Source organism: Charadrius vociferus, unplaced genomic scaffold (genome assembly GCF_000708025.1).
Source record: "Charadrius vociferus isolate BGI_N301 unplaced genomic scaffold, ASM70802v2 scaffold178, whole genome shotgun sequence".
In the NCBI taxonomy this organism is placed as follows: domain Eukaryota; kingdom Metazoa; phylum Chordata; class Aves; order Charadriiformes; family Charadriidae; genus Charadrius; species Charadrius vociferus.
This window is the reverse complement of record NW_009649717.1, coordinates 255,189-281,129: the sequence shown is the minus strand read 5'-3', so window position 1 is coordinate 281,129 and position 25,941 is coordinate 255,189. Positions and strand designations below refer to the sequence as shown.

Sequence of the window (25,941 nt, the reverse complement as noted above, 5' to 3'; positions counted from 1 at the left end):
CCCCGGGACTCCGCCGCCCCGAGGGAGAAGAGCGGGGTCGGGACTCCCCCGCGGCCGTGTCCAGCAGCTGCCGCCCGGCCCTCAACAGAAAACCTAGAAGCCACGTTTTTATTTTTTTTTATTATTTTTTTTTTTTTTCCCCCCGCAGCTGGAAGTCCAAACTGCGGAGTAAAACTTTGCAGTTCCTCTCCGCGGTTCCCACATGCAAGTTGATAACGTGAGACCGGCTGCTCTTCCCATTGCCGCTGCTACCTCCAGTGCTGGGGGGGGGCAGCCCTCTGCTCCCCCACCTGCTGCTCTTTCCTTCACCCGGCCCTAGAGCTGCTCGGTGGGTTTGCCTTGCCATGTGGGGCTAGGAGAGGTGCGGCGAGGCTCCACGGAGTGAAGCGGTAAACATGGAGGCGGCGTGCAAACCCGACGGCGGGGAGCAGAGTCATCGAGGCAGCGGCATGGACGTCCCGGGGGACGCTTCTATGGACTGCTACTTGCGATCTCAGGGCTTGTACAGAAAGAGAGTTGCCAAGGATGGATCTTGTCTTTTCAGGGCTGTGGCCGAGCAGGTAACTGCTTACATAAAGCTGCTTCGCATGAAAGCATGGGAAGTGGATCTCATTAGTGGGTGATAATTAGTGTTAAAATACAGACGGCTATAGGTTAAGGCTGCGCAGCCGTGTGCCGGGGGGTGGGGGGAAATTCTGTCTTGGGAGGGGAGAGGAGAGAAGTGCTGTGTGTAGAGACTACTTCTGTCATCAAGAAATTGTTAACCTGTTTTGACCTTCCACTGCCTCTTCACAGCTTTTTTTCAGTGTAAGATTTCAACATTTGGGTACAATTGTATGAGTCTATTTAGGAAAAGGAATTTAGTGGAAAGAGCTGAAAACCCTTGTTCTTAGTTTTGTTCATTAGTTTACTATAAAATCAGAGAAAGTGAGTAATTTGTTTTCAGTTCTTCCTGTTGAGTTCCCCTCCCCCATTTCAGTGTTACTGTTAAAGGGAAAAAGTGACAGCGTCATCTTGTCTTAAATACAGACAAACAGCAGTGGGAGCTCTGGTGCTTCTGATTGTGGAAGCCCAGATTCCTGTGCTAATTATACACAGTTCACTTTTTTTTTTTTAAATTACTTTCCCCACTGAATTTATAAGTTCAGGCAAGCAAACACTATTGATCTGAAGTGAGTGGGGTTGGTGTGTTTTTTTTATTATTTCAAGGGAATAATCAATACACCGATATTCTGATGTTTTTAATTAATATATGTAAACAGTTTCTCCCACACGGGTGTATGTAGAACTTTTTTTCCAACTATTAATTAAATTTTTAACATCCCATTCTTAATTTGTTAAAGGGAAGGTCTTTAATGCAGTTAGTAGGTGTTTATCCACAAATTTGGCCTAATCTCTGTACTCTTCATACAGAAAAACTGAACTGATCTGAATTTGGAACTGTTTTAAAGTGAGGGTAGTGTGTAAGGATTGCAGGAGAAGCTGCAATTTAAATTGACTGGAACTTCCCTACGTTGTAGTGAGGATGAGACAAAGTCACGTTAGAGGTAATTCTGAACCTATGATGAAAGTAATATTTTTCCAGTAGATATTTGAACAGGAGGTAGAATGCAGGTGTCACATTGGGATCTGAATTCCTGGCTTCCAAATCAGTATTTGGGCAACAGACCTACACCTCTTAAAGTCAAGAGAAGTAACTCTTCACTCTCTTAGATTTGGTTGGATTTCATTTGAACGAGTGCATGTTGGTACTTGATTTCCTCATGCACTCCTGCAGTAACTTACTATTTAATTGAAGTCCTTTACAAAGGAGTCGGTTAAAGAATGACAACAAATGCTCCTCCTTTCGCTTAGTAAGTCTGCAAAAAATTGAACACCTGAATTTAGTAAATCTGTGAATTCTGTAGTTACTTAATTTTTGATTAAGTGATGGAGGCTTCACCTGTGTAAACATGTTGCTGACTGAATATGCATTTTAAATATTCTTAAAAATAAAACTAGAGTATTTCCAAGCCTGTATTTAGACGAGTCATTAATTATTTATGACCCACCATCAAAACTCCGAAGAACCAGTGTCACTTTCTTCTCTTTCTCCCTTGCTAGGTGTTACACTCTCAGTCTCGGCATATTGATGTTAGGATGGCTTGTGTAGACTATCTTCGGAAAAATAGGGAGAAATTTGAAGCAGTAAGTATTTTGGGTTTCTTTGTGAGCATTTAAAAAAATGTTACTTTATTCCTTCCACTTTTATGAGGTATATTCTGCTGTTTGTGACAGTGTTCATCATAGCTATGTACTAGTTAATGCTTTTTAAAGTGAGTGTGCTTGTACATTAACTGGCACATGTGCAGTAGTAACTCATTTTCATGAGCCTGGAGAAAGACCTGTATACTGCTTGGACTGGGGGATGTGGGTTGGGAATGCTCATTAAAAGACAAAACAAACTTTCTTAAACTTTAATAGTCTGTAGGGGAGCTACCAAAATCTGGATTCTATTTTAGTATGATGCCTATTTTACTGCAGGTCATAAAATGTTCTTGTTGTGCTACTCAATTGCTGTTACAATGTAGGAAGGAGTTGGCTGATGAGATTAGTCAAATTTGTTTCAGGGTATACAATTTATTATGCATTGCCACTGTGGGTTTTTTCTAAACATCTGTAATGAAATTCTTCATCAGCCATAGACATAAAATATTTTGATACTGATCTATATTTGGCGTATGTCATCAGTGTTAAGAAAATCCCTTTTTTCTTCCTTTTAAAAGAACAATGATAAATAATGGCGCTCCTGTTTGTTCGTATGTGTTCTACTTAGTGTATATACCATTTAACTAATTTCCAGGTAGTGAAGACAGGAGTATGTGTAAGCATTTATTACTAGAGGATCATTACTCAGTTTTCTTTTTCTCTTCTAAATTTACCTGGACCCAAAATAAAAAGGCTGCTTTAGATGCATGTTGGCATGGGGAAAAGAAGGAAAGCAGAAATGACAGTGTGTGTATTTGCTATAATCTGACAAAGTGCCCTATGCTCAAATGTGACTGATCACTGTTAATGTGGAAGTTGTCAAAAATGAATGACCACCCCCCCCCCCCCCCCGACTTTTTAATCCCTTTCTTTCCAGAATTACCCCACTCATTCCAATATCTGCTTCTCTACTTCTGTTTTATTGTTGCATTGTGTAGTTTTTGGAAATGCCATGACCCTTCTTGAGTCTAAATGTGTTTGTCAACCCCAGCTGGTTTTACTGTGTTGGTCTCTGTCCTCTAGAAACTCCTGGTCTCACTGTTCTTTTTTGCCTCTGACTTGGTCCAAGTGATACGACCTCTCCTCTATTCATCTTTACTGCCCTTCTGAAAAGTCTCTTTTTAAAAGTTTCTTGTCAGTTTTCAGAATAAGTGTTTCATGTACAAGGTTGAGGTATTTCATAGCTGTTCTCATTTTCTGGTGTTCCTACTCCCTCAGGTGTCTCACTTCAGTTTTGCTGATCTCCTTTGCTCCCCATCTCTCTTACTAAAATTAGTGTATTTCCATCCATCTGGAATATAGTAGCACTGTTATCTTAGCTCTCTTACAAAAACAACAAAACAACCCCAAACCAAACCCAACAAGAACAACAAACACCCTTTCCCTAATCTCTTAGTTCAACTATTTACTAATCTGCCTTCTTTAGTAGTTACACTCCATTGACATGTACTGGTGGTGCTCATTGAAATTCCTCTCCTGTTTAGTATAACCATTTCAGCTTGGATTTGTCTCTTTCGTTCCATTGATAGTGCTATGACCAAAGTTTCATGTGACTGTGTGTAACCGCCATCTATTTTCATCCTCTTGAAGTGTTATTTGATTGGTGCTGTTTTATATTCATTCTCTTTTTTTGACTCTTTAGCTTTCTATGAGAATTTTCTGGTGCTCTTCCTTTCTTCCTCTGTGCATTATCTTTAGGTCATTTAATTTTGACACACAAACCAACGGCTGTCTATAGTCATGTTGCTGTGATACACCTTTTGACTTCGTACCTAATTGCTTCTGTCTAAATTAAAAATTTTTGCCAGACTTTTTGGTTCTTCTCATGAACAACACTGTTTAGCCAGGTTCAAAATGGCTAAAGCAGAATTTTAATCTCATTACTCCACTTAGTTTTCCTTATTACTTTGTTTCTTAGTCACTGGGGATAAAGAGGCCATCCTGCTTGTAGCTTAAGTCCAAAATGGGAATTACTTCTCTGTTTGGACCTCTGTGGGTCTTTATTTTGACTAAATCAAGTAGATTATGTCTAAATAGCGTTTCCTAAATACACCTTCTCTGTTGGCCAACACTTTGAAGTTCATGTGTCGCAGGTACTGCAGCATCTTTCTTGGGCATTGACAAATGTGAATTTGGCCTCTTCATGGGTGTTAAGGAGTGCAGCTGAAGGATTACGTTCTTAGCCCGGCACTTAGTGTAGCCGGATTGTTTGCATCCTTTCACTGAAAGTAAAAGCAATTTGAAGTGATACAGAAAAGAAGAAAAAGTGCTTTATGATTTGGCTATACTGTATCTTATTGCTGCTTGGGTACTACAGAAATGTGACTCCCTTTCCTAATTGTCCATTGCTGCCTATTTCTTTTAACAAGATACTTGCGTAAGCCAACACGTGCTCTCTTCAGTGATGCCGTACATGCCTGCGGTGAATTGCCTGTAAACATCTGCTTGACAGCATCTTTGCTTTCTTTCAGATTTCCCATTTAGCTGCTAGATTTCTTTTTGGCTTTTTTTTTTTGTTTGGTTTTGGTTTGTGTGATGACTCCAAAAGCTGTTTATGTGGTTTTTTTCTGGAATGCAGACCTATGTTTGACCATTTATTGCCACATCTGTACATCACTCTATATTTAGATTGTAAGCTCTTTGAGGTCAGGATAGTCTTAAATCTCCAATGGTACATTCCCATTGGTACAGTCATTGGTACTGGGGATTCCATATGCTACGCTAATAAAAATAACTAATTATCACTCTCTTTTTAATTATTTTTTTTTAAATACAGTTCATAGAGGGGCCATTTGAAGAGTATTTAAAATGTTTGGAAAATCCACAGGTACGTTAAACTTGATTTATAATAGAAAGCAGTACTTTTGTTGAAGTTGATGGGTAATTGTTTTTCTTTTTTCTCTCAAGTGTCTTTGACTGAGCTTAAGAGTCTTTGAATTATGTGAATATATACTTTTATGTGTGTAGTTTCTATTGTAAAATGATTTCGTGAATTATTTTGTGTCTTGATTTAAACCTGTTATTCCTTAAAATTGTGTCCTAATGTTTCTAGACTCTGCAAATACCAAGAAACAGGGTGGCTAGCTTTTCCTTGAAGACAGCCTTGAGTAAAGGCCTAAAAGTTTAGGTGATAAAACCACAATTACTTGTGTAAGGGATATTATGACATTTCATTTTAGTATTTTTATTAGGGAATGAACAATTTGTGTAAGCTGGAGGGGGAAGAGGACTATCTAGTACAACATTGCAAAATCTGTTAATTTTTCTTCAGTGCTTGTACATAAATTTTATTATTTTTTCCCCTCCTAGAAATCAAAGCATGATTTTTTAATTATTTTTTTCTCCCCGCATCCCTAGTTAGAATGGCAAACCAGATGGTTCTTTATTTCAGTTTCCAAAGTGAATGGTGGAAAAAAGTGGGTGTCAGCCTATTCTGTTTCTGTCTTGCTTTGTTTATTCCAGGATTTTTAATGGCAAAGCTTTGTTCGTCAAATCCTGAGGTTACATGCTATGCTAAGTAGTAAATCATGCCGTTTTCCAGTATAACTTATTCTGCACTGAACTATGCCGATGTGAATGGTTTACAGCAGTGCACTGTGTGTATAGAAAATGTCTTTTTCATACATGTCTACTAGTGCTTAAAAAAATTTTTTTTAAAAATAAAATATAGAGTCGCTTTTTTACATAATCAGATAAATTAATATTAAGTTATTCTATATTTGAAAATTACGATGAGAATTAAAAATATATTTTAAAAAACTGAACTGCTACAAATTCCTGCCCAAAACTTAATTTCAGTCATTTTTAATTTAGTAAGAAATTTTAAAGTTTGTTGGTGTTGTGTTTTGGTGTGGGTTTTTTTTTTTTTTTAAGAGAAAAATTAGTCACATTATACTGGAGCACAATACAGCAGTTAGGCTGGAAATGGAAGAAACAACTTTTCTGATTTGAGTCTGGGTTATGGTATTACTGACATTTCCCTGTTTAACAGCTTCAAAGGGTGGATTTTTGGTCTTTCTTCAGGTGTCAATGTACAGCTGTTTGCATGAGAAATGCAACTAACTATCACAAGTGTATTTTGGCTGCTTGGAAGTGGTCTGTTCTACTTTGTGTTGGAGCACTTCGCAAGGCCATGTCAAGATATTTGTATGGAAGTTACCTGTGTTTTAGGTATGAGAGTTAAGCCTCTAGGTTCTCTTTCCAGTTCATCTATAGCTAAAGGCCCACAAAACCAGACAGTTTTGAAGGTAGAGAGTAACATTTTTAAAAGTACTCGGTGAACCTGGCATTTGCTTTTTTCAAAAATCACTTTTGAAAAGCTAGACTGCTAGTCATTTCACAAAAGAAAAAATGAAAGCACTATATCACCTTTCAAAATCATACTCTCTAATGATGGATCTGCACTTATGTGATTGTTTTTAGTTCTCTCAGTTTTCATACAGGTCAGTTTCCGCTTTGGGGGAAAAAATCCCTCAAGCTTGTACCCCTTAACCTTACTGGAATATTTATTGTTATTTCAAGAAGGCTTCAAATACAATCAAAATGTCTCAGCTGAACTCCAGACTCGGGGGTGATAATTTTTTTTCTTTGACAGTGATTTCCTGTTTCTCTTGATCTATACATGAGGAGGTATCATAATTGTGTATGTGTTTGAACTTTTTTCTTTTTTTTTTTCTTTTCTCAATACAGGAATGGGTTGGACAAGTAGAGATAAGTGCCCTTTCCCTTATGTACAAGTAAGAAAACGTTTAAATATGTTTTATTGAGATTGGTTCAGTTGTTTTGTTAGTTAATTGGTTGAAATAGCAAAGATGGAATTGTATGTTATACTGTAGTTTTCCAGAAAATTACAATATGATTGGAAAATTGCAGCTGTCAAGGTATTAAAGACAAATAGAAAAGCGAGCTTTGAAAATGACATTTAATCTGGGATTTGAATACAGGTTTGCAATAATGTCATGTATCTCACCTGTGCAACTAATTGTGGGTAGAGTTATACAGTTTGTATCTTGTTAACAGAAAAATTAAGATATGAAAATTAAAATTGCTTTTTTTTTTCCCTCCTCTTTGTCACCAAGGCTTTAATATTAACCCTGTTGCTACCCATTTCCTTACCACATCTGTACAAATGCCCTGATGTAGCTTAGTGATATGAGTATTGTAGGTTGTATGCTAGAAAGCCGGTCTCACACCTCCCCTGGTATGAAGTTGTATGTACTGGTATATGAGTGCCTGGTGCACTGCTGTAGTTTTTCTTTTCTGTATGCATTTTCCTTTTTCCTCTGTATCAGCATAGATGAAGTAGTACAAGTTTGTCAAGGGCCCCAGCTTGAGCCATGCTTAAGAAATGTTCGGGTATTTGTGCATACATAAACATTCCTCTTGGTGATGAACAGTTTTCGTGATGTGTTTTTATTAAATAGATTCCTATATATTAATATTTCTTTCCAAAGTAGTGTGAAACAATATGCTGAATATTTGCTCATTCTCTTGGACAGTAATTAGAAAGCAGTTACAATGTACAGCATCTTCTCTTTCTGCTGTTTGTAAACCAGTTCAAAAATTCAGTATTTCAAAATGCTTACTGTAAATTAATGACTAACTTTGTACTTTGACTCTTGATGAGACAGTTGATAAGAGGAAAGGAACAAACTAGTTTAATATTACTTTCAGGTACTTAGATGAGTGTAAGTGTGGGAAATTGCATGAAATTCTACTTTTGCATTTTACGTGGTTAATGGGACGGTCCAGACTTGCACGTGCTGCGTGGGTGGAAGGGGGCTGAGGTAGGTTTGGCTCAAGAGGCTTAGTGAGAAGGTCTGATGGTTAGGTTGAGCCAGGGTGTAGAGGGATGCTGCTCAATTTAAGTCAACGAGATTGCATGCTTGATTACATCGAAACTGGATGGTCATGATCTTCTGTTTGTTGTATTTCTAGCCATGAGAAATGCATTCTCGTGAAACAGAAAAAGTTTATTTTGAAGTCCTGATCCATTGGTATCCAGGACCATAGCCGCTAAATGAATACAGAGGCAAATCCTAGTTGATAATAGTATTTTTTAAATTTCTATTGGAAGCATGAGGAGGCTTGTGGCATAGTTGCAACTATATTTCACCACAGAGTTGCACACAGCATACTGCTATACTTGTTTCGAGGAGACTGACTTCTATTAAAAAGGCGATTTACAAGCTCTAGGAAAGTAGGAACGGCGATGGCGGTAGGGGGAAAGAGTTTCTTCCCTTTCTGGGTGCTGGAAGGAAAGCAGAGGTGTGAATTTCCTGTTCTGTGCCAAGTGGAGAAGTGAGAGAGTTTCAGACTTCTCAAGCATAGGATAGAAACACATTATGAATAGGTTTGTTTTCACTTTCACTCCTCAGATCTGTCACAAGTATAATTTGGTTATCTAGTAAATTTCCATTGCCTCCCTGAAGTGGGTAGGGCTCTGAGCTACGAAATTCTTTTCCCTTCAGAGTTGCTTTTTCTGAGTAGTTGTAGAAAGTTTTGTGGTCTGATTTTTTTTATTTTTATTATTATTTTAAATCCAAAACCTGCACCTGTGAATATACTTAATCGTTTTGCAAGACTAGTAAAACTTTTGCTTGTGTGAGCAAGGAGGAAGTTGAAGGAAGTGATAGGTTGCCGAGCAAAGAATTCAAAGGGAGGATTATGGATAAAAGAGAGAGGAAAAATAATTAAATTTAAGATCATGACAGAGATTGATTATAGCAGAAAAACAAGTAGCAAAGATTGTCTTTCAGTTTTTAGAAAATAAAAAATGAAATAACATGCCATGTCAGTATCAGTGGTGGATTTTCCTGTATTTGTCACTTTATATCCAGTTCAACTTTTTATGCTTTTTAATCTAACAAGCTAAAAAAAGAATTATAAGTGTGGAATGTAAATTCTAAATTTGCTTAACTGCAGGAGCTCAACTCTTAATTTATGGTATTTTCAATCCTCATAAATGTAATGAGCTGCTCAAACTTAGTTTGCAGTGATTAAAAATGTTCTAACCCCGTTTTGAAAAACTATACTACACTGATGTGCTTGATGATGAGTATCTGCCAACACTGCAGTGGCACACTCTGCTGGTTCAGTCCGAGCTTCCCAAAACGTTTGTTCTGTTCTCTTGGTTGAAGAGACAACAGGGGGGATCTTTTCCACTTTAAATCCAGGTATTTGAGTCTAACAAACACAACATAGTGTGAGACTCCACACTTGCTGGAATCTTTATCCAAAGAGAAAGGGAAGGGTGGGCCTTCTGAATGTCTTTTCTGCAGTGTATTATTCATTTTAAAATGTGGGAAAAGATTCTCGTTGCTACTCATGAAAAAACTGAGACGTGTGGAGGGCATGATTTTCAGAGGTGCTGGAGACTTAGTTATGATACCTGATCCTCAGGCAATGCCCATTGATGGTCTGTTGAGCTTTTGGCATGCTCCTTAGCACGCTGTGGCAGCCGGGCCACCGTTTGGGAGCAGAAACATTGTGTGGACCCTTCTGAGCATGAGAACTTGGTTTGGGAGGCGAGAAATTTCTGAGCACAGACGGTTCTGTTAGCTGGCCTCTGTGCCCAAAAGGGTTCTTGCATGTGTGTAGTCAGTCTGCTAGTACAGATTTAGGCTAAACCATTGCTCACCTTTTGGAAACTTATCTCTGTTTCCTGTCTCTGTTCATAAAACCAACCTCCTGTTTGTTCTGGTGGGTTTCCAAATGACAAAGTGTAATGAATTTCTCCAGGACTGGGGAGCCATCATCTTTCTAGACACAGCTCCAGAAAGCGGTGTCTGGAAGTTTGTTTTACTTGTCATTGGCTCTGCGCACGTTGTTCCAGCACATCATATTCTAGTACGTTCTTTCATGAAATCAAGCCCTTTTTTGACCAGTGATAGTTGTACTCATCTTCTTCAGTATTCTTTTCTATTAGGTGTTTTCTGTAGTTATGTATGTTCCTTGAACTTGACTTGAGTATTCCAATTTTTAAACGAATTCTTAACTGCTACTTTTTTTTTCTCAGGAAAGATTTCATAATATACCGGGAACCAAATGCTTCTCCTTCACATGTAACTGAAAATGGCTTTTCTGATAAGGTAAAAAAAAAAAAAGTTCATGATTATCGGGAATGGCTGAGTTAAAACTACTTTATAAACAGCAAGTAGTTTCATGTGATTTTTATTATTCAACACAATAAAATGTTCTGAGCATTCAATTTTAACAGTTGCTTTTGTACATATTTAAGGCAGCTATTCTGTTAATACATGCAGTACTGTTTTTTAAATATATGGGCTGTATTTGGGGTGTGGTTTATCTTCCTAGTAATCTAAAATTCTGTAGAATTCTAGAGAAAAGAAGATTGAGGGGGGATCTTATTAATACATACAAATACTTAATGGGAGGATACCAGGGGGATGGGAGTAGTCTTTTTTCAGTGGCGCCCAGTGATAGGACGAGGGGTAATGGGCATAAACTTGAACATAGGAAGTTCCATCTTAACATGAGAAGGAACTTCTTTACTTTGAGGGTAGTGGAGCACTGGAACAGGCTGCCCAGAGAGGTTGTGGAGTCTCCCACTCTGGAGACATTCAAAACCCGCCTGGACGCTGTCCTGTGTAACGTGCTGTAGGTGACCCTGCTCTGGCAGGAGGGTTGGACTAGATGATCTCCAGAGGTCCCTTCCAACCCTAACAATTCTGTGAATTCTGTGAATTCTGTGAGAAATCAATTTACAAGTGCTAGCTCACGTAGCTACCACTGTCTTAAATTCTTTTTTACTTTTGGTCAAATTATTTTTGGTTTAAAGGACATCCACTAAACATCTTGATCATTTTATTGGTATTTTGAGATCCTGAGGGATAACAAAGCGCATTGGTCCATTAAATTGAATTTAAAAGGTAGTGCTCATATGAAAAATAAAGTGAGATGCAAAACCTAAAATATCTGTGTGGGTTTTTTTAATAGGTATTGCTGTGCTTCTCAAATGGAAACCACTATGATATTGTTTATCCCATAGAGTATTCAGAAAAGGCTGCTCTGTGCCAGTGTAAGTATTGCATTGGTTAGTTAAAAACACGTATTTTTACCAAAAATCTTAGTGATCACCGTTAGGTTTCAGGAAAAGGCTCTGTATGAAAGTTCATTGTAGTCATTCTTTAGTAGCTCAGTTTTCTATTTGAATTGTCAATGACTGTATGATTTTGCAAGAGCATGAATACTTATTGTGTCCTGATTCTTGACAAAGATTATATACCAAGAGGAGAAGAGTAATCTGTCTCTTTGAATCTGAGTGGTCTAATGTAAACAGAAAGTGTCAGTGTACTAATTTATAATCTGTTGTGTTGTCTTTGGTCAGCTTTCTGGTTTTAATTTTATATTTCGGACTATGTTAGCAAAATAGTTGTTTACGTTAAAATTATCCTTGCATGTATAACTTGTCACAGAAACTGTGGGGTTTGCACGTGCAAAAAATAACTGTCTTCACAGATTATTGTTTTCTTTACTAGATAGCAGAAATGTCCAAAGGTCCTAATCAGGTTTGATGGGTCACTGTGACAATCCCTATAAGGATTCTAATTCTTCATGAAAACTCTGCCTATGTGCAGAGTTACAAGGCTAAAGGCCAAATTTGCCTATCGAGAGACCTGGTTTCTAGTAGTTCATGGATGCCCATTAAGCCATAGTAGCTGCAGCTGGTTTTGCTTATAATGTCTTCACTCTTTCATTTAACACATCAAAATGCTTGCTTGCTTTGATTGAAGTAATTTGAAATGCATCTGTACTGGTGGTATAAGATCTTATCTACCTTGTAACTGATTTTGCTCTTCCACTTTCTCCTCCTCTTCCCCAGCTCTGCTGTATGAGTTGCTGTATGAGAAAGTATTTGATACGGATGTAAAGAAAATCATAGCAGAACTTAGTGCTGTTGGTGTGACAGAGGAAAGTAATGGTAGCAGTGAAGTATCTGCTTCAGATTCGGAAGATGACAACTACAGGTAAATGAGATTTAAAAGTTAAAGTAAGATGCCTGTGAGCAATACGTGTTAAATGAGTGTTCTGAATTTCTGGTGGGTAATAGAATCTAACAGTTAGGGTTCAAAACTTTTACAAACTACTAAGATAAGAAACACAAAGAGGTAAGGTTAGAACTATGAAAGAATGAACTGTGTAATCTTCACTGTACCTGAGGACAGGGTTCTGGTTCCTCTGTTTTTCCTGCAGTCTAGCTTTGGGTCTTCTTACATGATGGAATATTACAATTGCAATATGTCCCTCTTCTTCCTGTTTAAAATAGCAGAATCTCTTGGGAGAACAGTCAGTGTGCCAGTCTGGCATGGTAAACTCCATGAGAATTACTTGGCTCACTCTTGCAACTGAGTAGAGTTACAGGAATCTAATTCAAGTTGTGTTGCTTCCACATCTAGGGGCTGAAATGCCTGCTTGGGATGTAGCTAATGGAGAAATACAGATGTAGCTTGCTCCATTTTGTTCCTTGGTCTTTATGAAGTAGTTATATTCGTGGGTTTGTATGCCTTTTTCTGGACCTGGATGCTGTAGCTAGCTTTGAGATTTTTACTGTGCAAAAGCTATCAGTAGGTCAATCTTTCACAATGCCATTTTTGCATTTACATATTGACAGTTTTTCTTTTGCTTAATATTGTTCTTAAAACCCTAGCTTGTGTGAATTTCCATTGAAGCCATGGAGATTATGCTATATTAGTGTGTCGTGTTCCCTCTTCCACTGAACGTCATTGAAGTCCTCTCTGAGGGCTCCGCTGTAGTCTTTGTGGCATGTGGCAGAAAAAATTCTTTGAGACATTGGGAGCTGATTTTAATTTTTTTCCTCAAGCTGAAAACAACAGAAGGGAAGATGGTGGAAATCGCCACAGAAAGAAAACCAAGTTCTGGGAAAGGGATTAGCTTCTTTTCTTGTTTGGAAAAAAACCCCAACAACCTAGGGAACATTTCCAATTAAAATGCAAAGTATTCCTGCCTCGGGGAACAATTATTGTAGTTAAATGTCAGGGAGTGGAAACCTTCTCTATTCCTTTCTGTTCTTGGAGCTTTCCTGGGCTTCGTATGCAGTGGCATTACCCTGTATCTTTGGGATTCAAAAGAAAATATACTTCTAACCTCCATAGCACCTTTGTAAATGAAGGTCATATATTCACTTGAGACTATCAAATTCAATGGTTTTGATTTAAACCATATGTCTTATGACTCAAGAGCTAGTGTGTGTGACTCGACCTAGTTAACCCATCTTACAAACTTTGCTGTGTTTATGAAGTCTTGAATTTTTTGCTTGCCTTTAAGTTGACTTAATCTTGTTTCATTACTTAGTTTTCCAGAAGACCTTTTTCATTTTAGAAATGTGAACTTTTCAGTTATGTTGTTATTAAATGTAATAATTTATTTCGGTTTTGGGAGAAGTTAATGCTGACAGTTGCCTACAACTGCTGTAGGGGAAAAGACTTGTTTTTTTTTCCTCTGTTGAAAGTGATTTTTCCAGTGATGTCAGGTGTAGAGAATAAGAGTAAATTAGAGTTCCTGATGCCAATTAATTGACAGAGTGGATTTGAGTTGTGTGTGTTTGTGTTGTGTGTTTGTTTTTTTTTTTTTTAAGGTCTGCTTTTGCTATGTTTTCCTTGTGTTGTTGCAGAAATGTTAGAGGAATCTTTTGTTTCCTTTGCCTGCCCCCTCCCCTCACTTTTGTTTTTCTTAAGTGATGGTAAGTCAGTACACATAAGTTAGACTTCCTAAAACTTGTATGTAAATCTAAAAATAAGATTTTTGTTTCTATCTGATACAGAAATTTATTTCTTGGTTTAGACTTAGCTTTTTTATTTTAAGAGATGGAGATGTTCTGTGGTATGCTTATTGAGGAAAAATATGTAGAGAGTGGTTTCGGTATTTTTATCCTCTTCCAAGATGTTTCTTGCCTGATTTCCAGACCTTATTAATACTGTATTACCACAGCTCACTTCTGTCCTTTTACAGAAGTAAAGCTACAACAGTTAGTGATATGAATGGATTGAAGTCTCTTTCTGGCAACAAGGTATTTATATGTTAAGATTTATTTTCTTCTTAGTAACTTGTAATCTGCTATATTTTTCAGTGTTCATACTTCATGTGAGAATCCCGAGTTTCTAGTTTTCCTAACATGTAATATCTTAAAAGCTACTTATTTCTTTGAAAAGTAATGTTTGCTTTTGATGTGCCAACAGGTGGATAGTGTCCTTTTTAATGCTGCTTAGTTCTTAATTTTGTTCCGGTATGGTTAAAAGAACACCATTGAATTTTTTTTTTTTTTTTTCAAAGCTCTTTATGCTTTACGTATTTTCAGCTTCTTTATATTTCAGTTTAAAGATTGAGCACTGTAACTGAAAAATGGAAAACTGTACATCTTTATGTAGTTGACCATTTAGCACTTTGTTCTGTTTCATACAGCACCTTAAGAGCAATGGGAATCCTACCTTGCTGGTCTTACCTAAAAAAGTTCTTAAATCACTCAATCCATCAGTTTACAGAAATGTTGAATATGATGTTTGGCTCCAATCCAAATGGGGTAAGTAACCGAATACTTAGAAGTTCCAGCTTTTGCAAGCTGATGTATAAAGTGAAGCCCTCTTGAACAGCAGTGGTGCTGCTGTGGTAGTTTGGGTTTAGGAAACGGTATTGCTCGCGTGGGTCAGTGTGCAGATTTAGGGCCTGAACTTCTGGTTTGCATTTTTGCTGTACCAAGAAAGTAACTCTTGATGTATTTAAACTAACAGTATATACTGTTAATGTATTTACAGATCAGCAAAAACAAGATTTTTCTATTGCTGCTGGCATGCAATACTCAGTGGGAGATAAATGTAAAGTAAGTAGCATTGAGTTATAGTTTATAGAGACGTTAACGTTCTTGTTTTGCTCAAGATGGCAATTTTCCCTCTTTGCTAACTATTTTTATATATAATTGCTGCTTTCTAAATATTCTTTGCTTGTGTCTTCAACTGTGCATTTGCTCTTTAGTTGTTGGCGGTAGAAAAGGCATGTAATAGAACATCTCATCAGGGCAATTTTACTGCATTAAAAAGTCACAAAGTTAACTTCAAGAGTATATTTAATAAGGTGACTGTGGACCTTAACGTTCAGTGTGCAAATAAGGTTGGGCAGTCTTGCCTCCATGGTGAGTCCTTGCTTGGTGTTGCAGAGTGCTGGTCTCTGTGTGAGAAGTAGGTGTATTTAGGGCAGTTTACTTGGTTCAGGCTAAGCTCTCTTCTTCTCTTGGTGGGCTCTGTAAGCTAGCTAGTTATTCGGATGATGTGCAAAAGTGTGGGGTAGGTCTGTTTTATAAAACTAATAGTTACCTTCACTGCATCTTTTGCTGATGGCTGTGCTCGCTTTATCATACTGCTGCATGATAAAGTGTTTGCGTGTATACAGTTGCATGATGAACGACGACGTTTTAGTGTGTTCTGTCATTAAGCTTTTCTTTGGAGAGACCAAAACCAACATCATAGTTCCATGTATTTATCTCCAACTCTGAAGATAATGATTATTGTTTGTAAATCGGCTTTGTATTAATCTCATTACTTTCGAGTAATGGAATACAGCTTGCTTTAGTTACTGCAGATCCTGAAGTTTTGGGTGATTCTTCCTCTTGAAGTACTCAAACTGTGTTGCATAATTCCTCTTTAAATTCTATTAAAATTTGTAGTACATGTTGCTGCTTAAGAAGAAATAAGATTTGCCATTAAATTCTAGAGTATTCAAATTTTAGATACATCTAAACACCTTAGGTGTGTTAAATAAACTGGTGGTATTTGGCTAAATATGGTTATTTCTAGGATATTTGACCATCTATTAAAATTATTAATATTAATGCAAAAATATTCAATTAGGTTTATCACGTAGCATGGGGCTCTTTCAGTTTGTACTTCTTTTATTTGTGTAATGGAATTAAGCATGGTGAAAAAACTGCACGAAAACACATCTCTAAACTTAAAAAAAAAAAAAAAAAAAAAAAGCACAAAAAACTTACCAAAACCATAAACCCCCCACAAACCAAACAAAAAAACCTAATGTGGAGTTGATTATTACTTAATAGTACAGGCTTAAAATCTATATTTAAGACCCTAAGGCTGTCTTGTGTAGTATTTACTAAAGGGTCCAGATGTCGTTAGTAGAAAAAACTCTGGTAATTTACATACTGTCTGTCAAATTTTATATGTACATGGCAAGACAGTAGATACATGGGATAAAAACATGAGAAAGGAAGATGAAGTAAATAGTGGAAAGTGGAGTTGATCCAATTAATGCAACAGGAAAGGCAAATGTTGCAGAATGTTATTAAATTTATTTATATTTAACAAGAATTTTAAGAACACAGAATGTCGGTCAGAGAAGTAACACTATGATCATGTCTGAACAACTTGTTTTGGTTGTTCTACAAAACTTTCTGAAGAATAACTTCAGAAATAATTCGTGTTCATTATGTTCTTAATTAAACTAAATTTCACTGTAGGTAGTTATGAATTTTTCCTTTCTTTACATGGATTTTAACAAGGAAAAGCTTTGGGTTTTATTCTAAGAGAAAGTGTTTTCAGTAAAGCTGAAAAGCCACAATACACTGATTACTTTTAACTTCCCCATGTAGCTTTGAAAGCCATGTTTCATTAAGTAGTGTTACTCAGCAAGCTTTCTGGGTTTTGTGTCTGGCTTTTTTTTTTATAGTATTTCTATTTCTTTTTGAAGAAGCAATATGGATTGAAGATTTGCTTTTGATCCATTTACTGAATCATGTGGTGTTTATTTCTCAGGTCTTGCCCAGAGGAAAAGTTCTATCTTTAACATTGCTGATACTGTAAAGTGTTACATCCTCTCATTGTCGTCTTTGAAGCTAATGCACCTTTTTTTCCTTATAGGTGCGCTTAGACCACAATGGCAAATTTTATAATGCCCATATTCAAGAAGTTTGTTCAGAGAATGGGCCAGTTGTTGTATTTGTAGAAGAGCTTGGAGCAAAGTAAGTCCTTAATCTCTTTTGGAAAAGAGTGCCAAACTCAACCTTGGTAATGGCAGCATTACCTCAGTTCAGAGTTAATTTCAGCCCCTGAATCTACTTCTTGAAGCAGGACTACTACAAAATTGTTAAAAAACAACATATTTAATTAAAAAAAAAAAAAAGGGGTTCTGCATCAATTGTCACTTCAGACTTTTTTTAGTGCTAGGTAGTTTGGATGTTACTTGCAGAGTAAAACAGTAACTACATTAGTATTAGAAGTTTTATTTTTTATTTTTGTACAAGATTCAATCCTAAACAGATTGACACCATCCTAATTAAGTGTTGCTTGTTGTGCTTAATTAAATGCTACATTTGTGACAAGCTTTTCAGATTAAAAGGCTCGTCAAAGCATCTAGCTTCTCTGTTGAGTAGCTCTGTCTGATTTCATACAGAGAGTCTCAAGTTGCTTCTTAGCTCAACATCATCTTTGCCCTACCTTCGGACAAACTGTTTAAAGATGGTGGGGGTTGTGGATTTTTTCTGTGTGGTGTTGGTTGGCTGCAGTGTTGGGTTTTTTTTGGGGGGGGTGGTAAGGGTTTTTTGTTTGAGGTTTTTTTGAGAAGAGGAATTTGAGAATCTTCTTGAGCTCTGCTGTAAGTTTTGTAGTTCTTCTGGGGCAAAAACCCCCACAGTTGAGTGTAGCCTGGGAAGAGGAAATGCTTTTAGTCAAGGTGAATAAGGAAAGGAGAAAGATGCCTGTTAATCTCATACAATCTGTAAAAACAAACAAAAGCGAGATCTGAAGATCGTCTCACAGTTTGTTCCCTTTTAAAATTGAGATATAACCTGATTTGAACTGTCTATAATAGATCTGAATGTCTTCCTTTCAAATAACATCAACAGTTGCTTGGACATCCTTAGAGCATCCTCAACTGAAAATGTAGTAATTGCTCTGGGATGTAAACCACCAATATAATGTTTTTCAATCCTCACGTGTATTACAGTGTTTGTGCTAAGTTTATCTCTTGAGTATATTGCTTTTTCTGATCATTCTCCTTTTCTGTCTATCCTGAAGACATTTTAATACTCACTTCACAAATGACTGATCATTCTTTACTTGATAAGTTTGCATCAGCTTATCGGAGTGAGTTTTAGTTAAAAAAGAAAAAAAGGTTTGTTCTTCTACACGTTGCTTGAGTGTAATCATAAAGAACAAAGGACTTTGTTATAAAAAATGGAAAGATCCATCAGTCTTGGTAAACATGTGGTACTAATTAATGCAAGCCCCAGTCTGGTCTCTAAGGTATTTTTCCCTTTATAATTCCTTGTTTTATAGGCATGCTGTCTCACTGAAGAGCCTTAAACCTCTTCCACAGACCTCTCCTATGGAGGGCTGGAACACTGTGCCAGGGAAGAAGATAAAAAAGTTTTTCCCAACATGGGGGCAGAATGCTCAGCCCGGTAGGATTGTACCTGTCTTCCTGTGGCAGAATCTTTATTGTCAGATGTTTTGTCCCGAAGAGCTTAAAGAATTAGAAAAATGTATCTGTTCTCGTACCTTTATCACAGATGCAGATTGCAGAGGGCCAAAGAATCAGAGCAAGTCAATAAAACCCCAGTCAGCACTACCTCCTCGACTTCAGCATACTGTGGGAACCAGGCAGCATCAGTTTGTATGTTCTGGACCCCAACCTCATCAGACCTCAACCGAGCAAAAAGCTCCAGGCAGGAATCCTTCCCAAACTGTAAGGTAAAACTGCAAGTACCGTCACCTTTATTTTGAACGCTAGCTGAGCCTCTTGAAGCCAAGGTGTCTGCTTCAGATGTTTCCAACATGCTCTTTTGAGATATGTTGTCATCGAATTCAAAAGGAGGAAAAGTATGTTTTTTTGTTTGTTTGTTGGGGTTTCTTTGTTGTTGAAACCTTTTTCAAAATTGCTGCCATCATGAGCTCCCACATTTTTTCCTGCATGGCAGCATCTCCCCTGGAAGCACTGTACACAAAACTGCAGTTTCTTCTTGGAAAGTGGATGTTGGTTGGTTTTGGTTTATTATTTTTTTTTTTTTTCTATTTGGGGCTGAAGTAATGTTGTATGTAGTGCTTCTTGGGCATGCCTGAGATCTTCCCTCAGCTTCTGCAGAACCTGTCATGGAGGACTGCTTTATGTTCTGGCTGATCACTTGAAGGAATACGAGAACAGCATTTTGCCTGCTTTTGTTTGTAGTGATTTTTTTTTAATTCATTGTGCTGCTGCAGCAGAGTTTCTGCTTTCATCATTGCCACTCTTCTTCTGTCTAAAAGACTGTTCTGTACTTGGATACAAACCCAAACTCTTAGAATCATAGAATGGTTTAGGTTGGAAGGGACCTTGAAATCATCTAGTTCCAACGCCCCTGCCATGGGCCAGGTCACCTCCCACCCACTAGACCGGGTTGCTCAAAGCCCCATCCAGCCTGGCCTTGAACACCTCCAGGGATGGGGCTTCCATAGCTTCTCTGGGCAACCTCTTCCAGTGCCTCACCACACTCATAGTGAAAAATTTCTTCCTGATAGCTAATCTAAATCTACCCTGTTCCAGTTCGAACCCATTACCCCTCATCCTGTCACTACACTGCCTGATAAAGAGTCCCTCCCTATCTTTCTTGTAGGCCCCTTTAGGTACTGAAAGGCTGCGATAAGGTTTCCCTGGAGCCTTCCCTTCTCCAGGCTGAACAACCCCAACTCGCTCAGCCTATCCTCACAGGCGACGTGCTCCATCGCTCTGATCATTTTTGTGGCCCTCCTCTGGACCCGCTCAACAGGACCATGTCTTTCCTACGCTGAGGGCCCTGGAGCTGGATGCAGTACTCCAGGTGGGGTCTCACCACAGCAGAGTCGAGGGGCAGAATCGCATCCCTCGCCCTGCTGGCCACGCTTCTTTTGACGCAGCTCAGGATGAGGTAGGCTTTCTGGGCTGCGAGTGCACATTGCCGGCTCATGTTGAGCTTCACATCAGCCAACCCCCCCACCCCCCTCCAGGTTGTTCTCAGGGCTGCTGTCTTCATGATCTATTCTGTCACTCTTCTGTATTCCACTCCTTATGAAATAAACGGGGCTGGGGTGTCTGGAGTCTGCCACGTGCAACATTTTAAGGGCATTTTTCTTCCCCCTTTAACCTAAATACGTGACTATCCTAAAAAGTTTAGTTAACTAATTCAGAAAGCTGAAACAGTGATGGTAGTTTTGTGCAGTGATGCTTCAGATGGTGAAAATGATCGTGCATTTCCCCTTTTGTTGTGTTTATGGAAATCTACTTCCCCAGCTTTCTCTTGCATGTTCATAGATAGCAGATGGGGGTGGTCAGTTCTTGGTTGCCACAGAAATGGATTAGATCCCTACTTGATGTAGGGGTTTTGGTTTTTAACTATAATCTAATAATCACCATTTATTATAAAGTCTTTATTTCAAAATTGTATTGAACTGAATAAACCATGGACAAAATCAATTATCTCCTTTCCTTAAATGTTATGCTTATGGATAACTTGCAGTGGGCAGACAGGGATCTGGTATATGTGGAATCACATAAGCAGTGGTATATAATTATCTTCTAAACCATGAGTTTGTATCCTGTTTGATACTGGTGATAATTGAACTTCTGTGTCAAAGTGGTCTCACTTCATTTTTTTTCCTTTACAGAAAACCAGACCGGGAGAGAACTGAGGATCTGAACCACAGCAGCAGAGATTGTAACTACTTTGGCCTGTCTCCAGAGGAACGCAGGGAGAAACAGGCTATAGAAGAATCTCGTTCGCTTTATGAGATCCAGCAGAGGGATGAGCAAGCTTTTCCTGCTCTTTCCAATGTATGCTTTTTTTTTATTGTAATTAATAGTGCATTTTTCGTACTTGTCCAGGAATCTTTAATTAGCAATTGTTGCTTTGCTGTTGTTGCATTACAATACAATTCAAAAGCTAAGGTTATTTTATTCAGACTCGCTTTCTACGTAAAAATATGTGAATCTACAATGCTTTATACATTCAATGTAAGACACGTACATAGTAGTTTCCCCTGGGAATAATTAATGACTGCCATATGCAGTTCTTCAGACACGTAAATATGGTAGATACATGAGTGTATGAAGCTGTGGGCTTCTTTCTTCATGTTCCTCCTGTCTTTGGAAGGCTTTGCACTCCCCTACAATTACTCAGATGTTGTCTTTTTCTTGTATGGTGGGACCAAACTTAAAGGTGAGGACAGAATTTACTCTGAAGTATAGTTTAATTTAGCTGAGAAACAGCTCCAGTAAAATGGTACTGTGGTGCTTGAATTAATATCAGAGGTGACTACGTGATTGTTTCTGATTTGGTTCACATAAAATCTGGGTTTTTTTATAAATGACTTTTTATAAAATGAGAACTTACTGGTGTGAGAACTTGCCTGGTGTCATTAGTAATGCAAACTCTTTCTCAGACTTGCTCTTTTTCTGTTGTGAAACTGAGCTGGCTTCAGTGGACTTTTCTGTGTCTGAGAGAAGAACGTAGCCTTTAGATTTTGAGAGATTATTGTATTGACACAATTTTCAAGGAAAGTGGATGGGAGTCTCAGTACATGCAGAGACTCAGCAGATCCTGTGGGTAAAGAGCTACTGTCTACATAGGTTTATTCCAGAGATGTGTGGTGCTTTTTGGATTTGAATCCTAGGGCAAACAGAAACACGACCAAAGCTGGGAAGAAAGAGTAGGTGAAAGATGGGCCTTAAATCTGTCTTTGTGGAAGTAAGAAGATAAGAAGGACATGGACCTGTTGAGTGAGTCCAGAGGAGGGCCACAAAAATGATCAGAGCAATGGAGCACCTCTGCTGTGAGGAGAGGCTGAGAGAGTTGGGGTTGTTCAGTCTGCAGAAGAGATGGCTCCGGGGAGACCTTATCGCAGCCTTTCAATACCTAACGGGGGCCTACAGGAAAGATGAGGAGGGACTCTATCAGGGAGTGTTGTGACATAATGAGTGGTAATGGTTTTCAACTGGAAGACGGTAGATTTAGATTAGCTATCAGGAAGAAATTCTCTACGGTGAGTGTGGTGAGGCACTGGAAGAGGTTACCCAGAGAAGCTGTGGATGCCCCATCCCTGGAAGTGTCCAAGGCCAGGCTGGATGGGGCTTGAGCAACTTGGTCTAGTGGGAGGTGTCCCTTCCTATGGCAGGGGGGTTGGAACTAGATGATCTTTAAGGTCCCTTCCCAAACCATTCTGTGATTGAGTGACTTCCTGTGCTGTATCTTTCAGTTCTTGAGCAGTAATCACTTATATCGACGTAATCGAGAAGAAATGTACAGCTCTTCTGCACTGCAAAGAGCAGACCAAGACTGAAACCTAATGGACAGAGGTTGCTCGCTCTCTCTGAGCTGTGGTTAATAGTGTTCTGTATTTGCTCACCTGCAGAAGGAGGCTCTGATTTTAAAGTGGCTATTGTCTGAGTGAAGCAGGTTTTGGTTGTTATGTAAACCAATGACATGAATGCTTTTAAAGGACACTTTGCAAAATTTAGCAATGAGTGAAAGAGTGGATGAATCTGAGTGATACTGATCAAGACTGCTCCCTACCCCCCCCCCTTTTGCCTATCACAGAGATAAGTATTACATGTCACGAAGGCATGATAGTATCATATCAGATGATGGCAAAACATCATTGGACTTCTTATATAAATTTGTATTTCTGCTTTTGTAAACTTCTTCAGAATCCGTCAGTCTGTCAGACTGCTACACAGACTGTGGATAATTTAAACCAGAAGAAGCTCTCAAATAATGAGAGAAGAAATAGCAAGTGGACCGCAGAGGTGGAAGAGCAGAAGGATAAAGGTAAAAATAAATCAAGGCTTTTTTTTTGTTTGCTTGTTTTTATTACCAGCCTCAGAATTCATTCAAGACGGGGCATCTGTTTAGGCAATGAGGGGGAAAATTATCATAAGTAATAGTGCCAAACTAAGCTACGCTCAAGGTAGCAAAGGTGTGGTTGGCAAAGAGAGTATATTTTTGTGCTTTGTGAATGTGGCTGAGAGAGCAGGCTCCTTGCTGGGATTTTTGTAGTAAATGGGAAGAGGAATGAGAGAAATGAAAAGACTGTCAGAGCTAGGCTAAATTAGATCCTGTTGACATTCTAGTGAGTGTGGGAGAAAGTGCTAGTGGGAGGAGTATTAAGAGTGCTTACTGGAGTCAGTGAAGAGAAAAGGAGGTAAAAGTGTCCAATGTGGTATGGCTAAGAATTAGCACACAATGGTACAGAAAGAGGGGAGAAGATGGTGTACAGAAGAATTGGGGGGAAAAAAACACCTTGTTTACAGTAGAAAGCTGTCACGTGGTCAAAATGTGTGGGTTTTCTCCCTTGCCCAATCTGTTATAACACTCTAGCTTCTCTTCATTGACTCTAAGCTTTTCTTCTGTGAGAAAGTGCAACATGGCAGTAATAGATGAAAGCTGAAGCTGTCAGGAGGTAGTTAGTAAACTTTGCTAAATGTAACTGATAATATTTTTTTTATTAGTATTATTTTTATTATTTGTCCTGTCAACTTTGCTGTAACTAAACACCAAATTTGGTCTTGGCTTCTTTTACTTTTTTTTTTCCTGACTAAATAAAATTCAAACTCTTTAGCCCCCTCTTAGAAGCTGTTCCTTCCCTCCATTTTTTTAAATTTTTTTTTTGTTGTTTCCTTCTCTCTGGCAACAGCAGAGGCATTACTTTTGTGTACTTATGGTATTTGTGTTCTTTAGCCCCTCTTACAACATGTAATGGCTTCTTGAATGGTTTCACAACGACTGATGTTACCTATTTTTCATTCTCCAAACATCTGAAAACTTGTTTCATTTGAAAACTTGTTTCATCAGCAATGCCAGAAAGAATGTTCATACGGAGAAAGCTCTTTACTACAGTGTCATGATGATTTTGCTGAAGTGCATGGCATGTACAGCTTTCTCTTTCTTTTTTTTTTTTTTTTGTTGTTGTTGTGATGCTCTGGATTGCATTGCCTCTTCTGAAACTAGGTTAAAAATCCTGTGGGACGAAGTTGTACTTCCTTCTGAGTATTTAGAGATTCCTATTGGTGCTTGGGGAATTGGCAGTAATTCTCATAATCAATGGTGTTTTAATTTCATTGTTGTCTAGTTCTGATGGTGCATATACTATGCTTTTAAAAAGTACATATCCATTAGCGGCTACTATTTAACTTATGTGCATGAATTTGATTGACAAGCAGTGGTAACCAGATTTGAACATAAACTAACATGTGAAGAACTTCTATAGGTTTTATTATATGAAGATTGTGCCATTTTTCAACACTGCCTCCCCCGCCAAGTGTTTGCTAGTGCTTGAGAAATTAAACTTTGTGCAACAGAATGAGAACTTTATCGATCTTTTGAACCATTGAAGCCTTCTAAACTGATTTTTTTAATCAGTCAAAAGTAGACAAGATTAAGCTTCTGTTACCTTAACACTTGGATATGGAAATGCATATGAAAACATTTTCACTTCAAGCAAAGTACAAACTTACTACTTTTTCACTGGGGGGGGGGGTAGGATGAATGGTATGTGTTCAAAGAGAGCTGCATTTTTGTCCTGCTTCCCTCAAGCATCACTGAAATGGTTAGCAAACACCAGTAAAGGAACTCCTGTAGGGCTTTGAAACCCCAGGTTGAAGTAGCTGCTCTGTTACTGCCCTGACAACTGTTTATTTTAGGATGCTTTAATCTTTGATAAAAATTGAAGTTTAAGTTTTCTGAAGTAATATGTGCTGAGGTAGGTTTTTAACTGGCTGGTAACTTTAACTGGCTTAAGTTGTGATAGCCATGAGTGGTGTAATGGTTCATTTACTAGGTTATGTCTTGGTGTTACAGAGTCAGATTCCAGGCAGATCCACTTAAGTCAGAAGCTTGAACCAAATTCATCTGAGGTAATCTTAAAGAAAAGACCAAATTTTTTTTAATGTTATTGCTTCTCTGATACATGATTAGCAGAGCAATAGCTGCCTTTAGAGCTGTGATTGCTGCTGCTGCTTTACAGCTTGTCGTGAAACACTTCTAAGGTTGGAGGCTTGTATTGCTGTCAGCTTTCCTGTAATCCATACTTACAGTCTTTCTCTACAATCTGAGTTCTCAAATCTGGGCTATTGAGAGCACTTGCAAATCTAGATTTGTAATTGCTTGGTACAGTCTGCACTTTCAGTATACTGGAACCACAGACGATTTGATGTTTACTGATAGCTACTGTGCTAGCAGACCGTGATCGCTGAAGTTCAGTGAAGATTTGTGGCCTCTTGTTGGCTTTTAACCTTTGCCATCCTGTCAATAAGCAAAATATTACACTAGTATAAAAGTGATTGGGTGCTTAGCCCACTTTGTATGTAGTGTGGTTTAATATCTTTGAATGCCTCTGAAAAGTAAATCTTACTATTAGACTAGCTGTGTCTGTTGTTTCTAACTTTGCTTTAGAAGAATAGTCAAGATGAGAGTTATCCAAAAGCTTCATCTCCTTTGGAACAAGTGAAAACAGATTCTCCGGTTCTTGCTGAGCAAGTAAGAAATGTTTGTTTGGTTTCAAAGTTTTCCGGTCAGGAGGCTTCAGACAAAGGGGAGCTTCATCACAGCCACGTATGTATTATAATACTGGCTTTTAATTACATAGTCATTTCTGTGGTGATAATGCTGAAGTCTACAGTTTGAAGTCTGTTATGTCCGACATAAAG

The 25,941-nt window shown here is 38.2% G+C and overlaps 1 protein-coding gene across 1 annotated transcript in view; it reads left to right on the top strand.

The window, feature by feature from the left end:
- Positions 1-395: 395 nt before the first annotated feature.
- The window catches only part of OTUD4 (OTU deubiquitinase 4), a 31,766-nt gene continuing 6,220 nt past the window's right edge, over positions 396-25,941 (top strand). The window contains exons 1-17 of the mRNA XM_009890752.1: positions 396-560; positions 2,104-2,187; positions 5,024-5,074; positions 6,937-6,983; positions 10,265-10,337; positions 11,206-11,287; positions 12,092-12,236; positions 14,239-14,296; positions 14,689-14,806; positions 15,039-15,103; positions 17,151-17,251; positions 18,567-18,691; positions 18,800-18,980; positions 20,907-21,072; positions 22,945-23,065; positions 25,094-25,149; positions 25,688-25,771. Of these exons, the coding sequence (XP_009889054.1) occupies positions 396-560; positions 2,104-2,187; positions 5,024-5,074; positions 6,937-6,983; positions 10,265-10,337; positions 11,206-11,287; positions 12,092-12,236; positions 14,239-14,296; positions 14,689-14,806; positions 15,039-15,103; positions 17,151-17,251; positions 18,567-18,691; positions 18,800-18,980; positions 20,907-21,072; positions 22,945-23,065; positions 25,094-25,149; positions 25,688-25,771 (1,722 nt within the window). The remainder of the gene's footprint in view (positions 561-2,103; positions 2,188-5,023; positions 5,075-6,936; positions 6,984-10,264; positions 10,338-11,205; positions 11,288-12,091; positions 12,237-14,238; positions 14,297-14,688; positions 14,807-15,038; positions 15,104-17,150; positions 17,252-18,566; positions 18,692-18,799; positions 18,981-20,906; positions 21,073-22,944; positions 23,066-25,093; positions 25,150-25,687; positions 25,772-25,941) is intronic.